Below are 7,359 nucleotides of genomic sequence, written 5' to 3' on the forward strand. Positions count from 1 at the left end.
CCCTTACTTTACTCGTTACTTGAAAAAAGTAATCGGATTACAGGAACTGCCCATCTCTGGTCATGAGGAAAGGATAACTGGGGAAATATCCTGGGTTGATTTTTTCGAAGTAGTCCAATGTTCATGTGCAGAAAATCAAACTAAGAGCTTACGTACCCTTTGGTGCTCAAACTTGGCTCAAATCCTTCTGCCCTTGTCCAGAGAATATCCGTGCGCTCCACTGCACTGCATTCCAACTCCCTGTCATGGAAACGCACACTCATGCATGCTTTCACAGATGCTGCATGAAAATCCCACATAGTTCGGGTACGAACACGTGAGCAGGTTGTGCAAAATATACAGGAGGTCATGCTTACTCGCTTACTCAGTCTCACACTTAGTACTCACATGCTCAAACACATGTATTCAGACTGAGTCACTGACCTGCACGCACTCGCTCACCTACTCGCTTACTCGCCACCTAATGTAAGATTTCACATAAGAGCAGGTGGACCGACAGACAGCAGCATCGCTCTCCCATAATACGGTTGTCTGGGTTGCCATGGAGACATTTGCCCATTGCTGCATAGAGTCTGAGTGAGATAGAGAGGCATAAGCTTCGGGATACAAGTAGTTTGTTTTTTTTAAATGCAGTAACCTTTAAGAAAACGGCAGCAAAGAAGTAAAAAGTCATGAAAGAGAAGACAACGTGACAGTTTGGAAATGTTTTAAAGAAAGGCTGCTCGTTTCTTTTTCACACCTCTCTGAGAAACCTAGTGTTATCTCAACAAAAAGGATGACGGAGAGAAGTTGCATGAATTTATTTGTTTTCTTTTTCTGTGGGACATGCTGGATTTCCCCTCCTCTCAATTTGTCGTATATGCACAACCTTCAATTAGAGAAAACACTGCTTTTTTAAGTCTTGATGAGTAGGCGTGCACACCTACCTGCAAATAAAATGCACGCATGCTCCTTCTTTGTACGTTTCTCAGTGTTGTAAGATGACTGCGTCGTTTAACAAAAGGGATCGTATTCTGAATTTATCAACAGAAACAAGGGATATATTAAGAAATGATCTGTAGGGCAATAGATTAATGAAAATGACTGTTAACACTTGTACATGTAATGAGCTCCCATTAAAGATAAAAGGCTGGTCACTTATCTCACCTCACTTGCACACAATCTCTCTGTAATTCCCCCGTAGCTGCTGCCGCTTCGCTCCGGGGTCTATATTTGAACTGTGCTTCATAGACTTTTGCAATCTGATTGTGTTTCAGCCCATCAAAAGAGAGATTTGTCTGTGAATGTTATCTTGGGAATTAGCACCCTCGCATCATCCTCTCTTATCGCTTGCAGGATCCTCTCTGTGGGCCCACTAAACCTCCGCTGTCGTTTTCGGAGAGGTTTTCATGTCTCGGAAAAACACTGCGGAGATAAAACAAGGATGCGATTTCCTTTGAGTCTGAAAAGGCACCTTCTCCACCCACCGCTATTTTTGCACACTTTGATGGAGAGCAGAAGCGTGTGTGATGAGGGTATCATAAGGAAGAGGGACCCCAAGTTTAATCTGAACATGGCAATAAAGGCTTGGCTTGGCAAAGGATTATGAATTATTACACAAAGATAATGAAGCTCTGCTCTTGATTACAGCTGAATTTAAACACTGATAATGCTGAGGGGAATGGTCAGTCCTGGAAAGAGGACGAAAGCGTTTATGTTCAAGAAAGACAGAATAACAAGACCCAAGTGCCTATACTGTTGCACAAAAAATCAGACTTCTCCACACTTTTATTCATTTTCCATACAGACGCTCGCCATAATTGACACAAAGAAAGTAGAGGCTAAAGTTACAATGGAGATAAAAGTGTGGAATAACAGTAGTGGTTTAATAAGCAGTTATTGCCTTTATTGAGCTGATACAGGCAGGTTAATGCCCGCTTTCTGCATAAGCGAGATTTTTATGTCTATATAAAGAAGACAAACAAATCCTCTGATTGCAAAAAGATTGCGTACAAGTCTGTGAGAAAATGACCCTACTTCTTACTCGATTTGTGGTGTCAGTAAATATTTTGCTAACATGTTTATGCTCTCAGTTATTACACCCAAGTATTAGCTTTTACAGCAGGATGTTTTGCCTTTTAATGTATAGAGTTATTTACCAACTATAGCAGGTATGTGCGTTAGCATATGGACACGGTGACAGCCAAAGTGTCAAACTTACACCTTCAAAGATGTCCAACATTCTCTGGTGCTTAGATCCATCTTTTTGCACCTTATTGCTGACTAAATATTAGTTAGGTTTCATTTTTTCACCATGTAACTGTAAGCTAGCAATCGGTTTCTACTTCAAAGTTCACGATTTCCACCCAGTGCCAGCATTTACAAACATATAAGGGTGTAAGTCATGTTTGTGGACTGATCTCTGTGAGTTCTGTGCCAGAGCTTCAGTTAGCAATCACAGGTGAATCACAAATCACAATTATCACAAATAATCATGATTTTATTTTAATATCTTCAATCATAAGCCTTTCCTAACTATTACCAAGAGTTGTATCAGCCCAATATCAACTTTGTCTTTGCAGCAACCAAATTTCGGGGCACTCCAAACGACAGTGTTGGACTGGTATCTCCGTCTTCCTTTCCTTCTCTTCCAAAAACGTCTCACGCATCTATAACCTTGCATCGAACCTGCTTCACATGAATATGAAAATGCAATGAGCCTTTTATATGTCTGTGTATTAGCAAATGTTCATCAGTATTGCTGTTGGAGCAGTGCAACAGGATAAGTGACAGCAGTGCATCTTTGCATCAAGCCAGACTTGAAAATGACACAAATACTGATGGTTTCGGTCTCTTTTGGCAGTCAGCTTTCACACCCCAAAGTTAAAACTGTTCTGTATTCTCACTGTGAGGAAGGTAAAAGCAGTGGCTCCTGTTACGTTGCTGTCTCACCGCACCTTTTACTTTGAATGCTCTGACAACAAATAAATAAATAACACTCCAGACAGCAGTGTTTTTTACTTCGTGAGCCGATCTCTGCCTGTAACCTGGTTTCTTGTGTTCATGTAAATGCCACCACTGATTGTGAAAGATTAGCGGGCACACAATGAAAGGTATAATTTGGCTAGGCTGAGCACGAGGACAAACAAGCTAAGGCTAACGGGAACAGACAGACTAAATCAGTAGAGCACAAAAATGGAAATGGACTGAAATACTGATTTACCCAGCAGCGCCATTTGAACATACAGTACTACACGGGATGTTGACAGGTAAAGCAGCACAAGTCAGATTTGTGAAAACATTCAAATCTGAGGGGTGAGGAAGGAGAAGCAGGCACTGAGTATTATGGTGCTGATTTAAAAACGTGAGTGCTGTTTTGCACTTTATGTGCACAAAAGCTTTTCAAAGTGAACGATCTTGACCGAAAACCGCTTTCTGCTTTTTTTAAGGAGGAAAAATTAGCACACATGATGTGACTGCCTCAGTCGTCCTTGAGCAAAGCTCGCCACCTTAAACACACACTCTCCGACACAAACACAGTCATTAAAATCAATAATTAAAAAATGAACTCTCTGTTACCTCCTTACTTATGTAAAGGAGTTGAGGGTTTTTTTGAGTGCGTGTGTGCAGACTTGGATATAAAGAGATGAAAGAAAAATGTCAGACTCATCTTCTTCCCCCTCCGCATCCGTGGTTAGCCTGTGAGATGGCAGAGGGCGGAGAGCTGCGCCTGTGTGTATTCTGTCAGGGCTTCAACGTGGGAGTTTGAAAAAGCGATTGAGTTGAAAACACACCCGAGACACGATGACTTCTCCAAGTGAAGTGTGGAAGTTTTTATCCAGCTGAATAACCTTCACTCCTTTCCTTTTCCTTTTTTGTCTCTGTCTTGTTTGTCTTCATTCCCCATTTTCCTTCTTCTCTAGTGTCCAAGTGCAGGGAGAGAACCAGTGTGATGACACCTTCCTACATATGCAAGCTCCTGCGATGCAGGCATTGTCGCCATCGCCTTGGAGCGGCTGCGTGGAGGTACGCGCACATCTGTGTCCTCCATCTGAACCCAATCCCACCACTCGCAGCCTGAGAAGGCCGGGACGCCGTCAAAGCCACTCCCCACCTCCCCCGTTCCGCTCCTGCTCTATTCCCATCATTCCATCTGTGCAGTGTCACCATGACAATGAGGTGTCTTGCATGCAAACCACCCCAGCGACCACAACGATGTCAGTCACCTGTGGGGCCACGCCTTGCAAGGAGGAGAAGAAAGAAAAGGCAGCGCACGCCCCGTTGTTTTCATCTTCCTGCTCGTCTGCCATTGGACGGCAGCAGGATGAGGTGGCCCTGCTGCTCGAAGAGGCACAGGAGCAACTCAGGGCGTTGGCGCTGGCTCACAGGAAGCAGGAGGGGGGCGGAGTCTTCACCGGCACCTCAACGGTTGCACTGGTGGAAGCCAGAGAAACTGTTTGCTTCCTGAACGTTAACGGAGGAAGTGCCGGGGCGCTGAGCTGTAACGGACCCACGCAGACCCAGCTACTCAGCCCCAGCCTATCACACAGAGACCTGGGCCAAACCGGCCAATGAGAGGGCACGATTTAGGACATTCACTTACTGTTTTACACTGTTTGACAGACTCTGGTGTTCTGCATCTGTGGGATGAGAATGAAAATGCTGAATTAAAAAACAAAAAAGAAAAATGTAATATCATGGATAATCTGAAATGTGCTGATGATATGCATACTGTATGTACACAAGCATACAAACACTCGAGTGGCCGCCTTTACACCGACTGACAGTATGGAAAAAGAAAAAAAAATATTCACATGCATTTATTTACCAAACAAGAGAAACACTTCTACTTAGACAAAAAGAAACCAAATAGTCTGTCAGATCCATGGTGTTTTTAATTGTAAAAAGAATATATAAATATATATATATAAATATATATGGATATAAATATATGGAATTCAAAAGTGACCAAGTAAAGTTGAAGAACACAGGAATGATGTAACTATTTTTGTTTGTTTTTTTCGTTCTCTTGGTTTTGTATTCTCACATTTTGGTTCTGGCTCGATGAAGAACTCCATTAATGTCCCGCCGCACGTCCGCGAGTCGTGAATCGGATTCTGCGAGCCTGCGCGGAATCAAAAACGACCAACGAGAAAAAGGAGCCACCACACCAATTTCACCCCCCTTTGCCTTTTGAAAAACTGTTACCCAGCCAAGAATTACAACGCAGCCGTCTGTGGTAATCAAAAACACTTTGAGGATTTACGACGCAAAACAAAAACTCCCCAGCTTTGTGTGTGCGCGTGTGTGTGTCTGTGCTGGGAAGCCACGAGGGACGAGACAAGGAAAAACTAGGGTTTCATTTGGAGCCACTCGGATTTAGGAGGGCAGATTGTGGAGATACTGACTCCAGTTTGGCCAGTGTTGGAAACCAGTCTAGATTATTTTTGTTTTTATTACAAATTATATTTTCACACTCATATGCACACACGCTCGCCTGTGAATTATTATTTGGTTGCTTGAACGAATGAACAGAAGGACTGAGAAGGACAGTGGGCTACGGGGCTCTACGGGAGTGGATGTTTGTTTTGTTTTCCATTTCTTTGGTTATTAATGAACAATGCTGCTTTCTGGGGCTGATGGGAGGGACAACCACATGGTTTTGGTATTGAAACAAGAAATAAATGTCTCTATGTTGTATCCTATGAATTGGAAGCTTTTGAATCTCTGTATGAAGTTACAGCCAAATGTCTCTGGTGTCACAAAGTATAAAAACAATGGTTGCAATTCTGGTAAAGACTTTTCCAAAATAACTGTTGTTTTGATTGATTGCTTGAAAGACAGCAACCTGCCCGTAGATGCATGCTGGATAACATCACTCTGAGGGTTTACACTGGCAGTGTTACTTTTGACCTTTTCACAACTTCACCAGCTTGAAGACATCTGGGATCAGCATTCATGAAGCACTTTATTTTGTGGAGCTCCTGGTTTTCTGTGCACTGAATACCAAAATGTTTTAAAATGCGGTGCCGTTTCCTGGCTGTAGATGGACAGCTACAGCCATTTTTATGAATTAAGCCAACAACCCTCAGAAAAATGTTCACCACTGTGGGAAAGCACAGGAATTTGTTTTTCAGGCGGAGAAAAGCGCCATGTGGATGGGAATGTGTCGAGATTCATTCAAATTCGTGTGACACAACTGCAAACTTATATAAAACCTACCAAAATGAAATAGAATCGATAATTAAATATCAAACCCATTTTAAATAAAGTATATCAGACTCAGGAATAAATGCAACTTAATTATTAAAGTGAACTAAATCTTGAACTTTGCACAGAAGAAGTAAGATACACATCTTCTTCTTCAACGTGGCTTTAAAGCCATCAGAATCTCTAAAACAAGGAAATGATGACCTGCTTTTAGAGTTTTGCTAGTCTAACTGTAGTACATATGAACCAACCATGACCTGTAATCTATTACTTTGTGTTTCCAGACACAGATTCTCATATGTATGAATCACACTGACATATTTCCCACATTCTAAAAAAAAAAAGGGGGGGGGGGAATCCACATTTGGTGGTTTTGTTGTTGGTGGAAATCATTTTGCAGTTTGCAGCAGAGACTCCAGTTTAACAGTTCAAGTCACACACTTCAAAGATTTTCACACCTCGTTTGTGTTTCTTTTTTATTGTGTTATTAATTCAAACTGCATTAGGGAGTAAGATGTAGCTGTTTTAAAACTACTGGGTTAGGTCTACTTAAAACTACAATAACTCCAATTCTTTTCAAGCACTGTTTTTTGGTTGCCATGGTGATGCATCCCTGCTTTGTCTATGTGCTCCCAACATAAAACTTACTTCTGTTTATAACTATTCTAAAAATAAATTTACTTATAAAGTCGCTTTTTTGCATGACAGTCAGCACAGCACCTTTTCATGACTGTTTCACAGGCTGCTTTGAGCCTGAGCTCGGACAACATGCATGAAAACACTCAACATGAAAACCCTTAACAATGTTAACGACAACCAAACATGCAGTATTTTTTGTTAGCCTCGTGTCTCTCCACGACACTTTCCCGTACACATGACCAGCGCTCCTGAGAGGTCTGATTCATTAGACTAAATTCAAAGAAATTTGAACTCTTTCAGCGTGCACTTTTCAAATTTCTCACAATGGGGATCCTTTTCCATTTTTTCTTTTAATAAATGCCTGAATGGCATGGCTAAATCTAATTCACACATAGAACAAAAATGTATATATCCGGCTTGCTTTAATTCTTTGTTCCTTTTGTTTATTTGAAGGCTTATGTTCCAACTAAACCCTCAAAAAGGTTCTTTTCTATTTTTCTCTGAAGTTTTGGCTGTTTGACACGAATGTCC

At 41.7% G+C, this 7,359-nt stretch overlaps 1 protein-coding gene across 2 annotated transcripts in view; it reads left to right on the forward strand.

Annotated features, from left to right (window-relative positions):
* nrg3a (neuregulin 3a) overlaps positions 1 to 5,768 on the forward strand; it is a 342,494-nt gene extending 336,726 nt beyond the window's left edge. For both annotated transcript variants that reach the window (XM_005741540.2, XM_005741541.2), the window contains one exon: positions 3,903 to 5,768. In XM_005741540.2, coding sequence (XP_005741597.1) covers positions 3,903 to 4,554 — 652 coding nt within the window. In that variant the 3' untranslated portion in view covers positions 4,555 to 5,768. The remainder of the gene's footprint in view (positions 1 to 3,902) is intronic.
* The last annotated feature ends 1,591 nt before the right edge of the window (positions 5,769 to 7,359 follow it).

This window comes from Pundamilia nyererei, unplaced genomic scaffold (genome assembly GCF_000239375.1).
Source record: "Pundamilia nyererei isolate P.nyererei 1_Seehausen unplaced genomic scaffold, PunNye1.0 scaffold00111, whole genome shotgun sequence".
NCBI lineage: Eukaryota > Metazoa > Chordata > Actinopteri > Cichliformes > Cichlidae > Pundamilia > Pundamilia nyererei.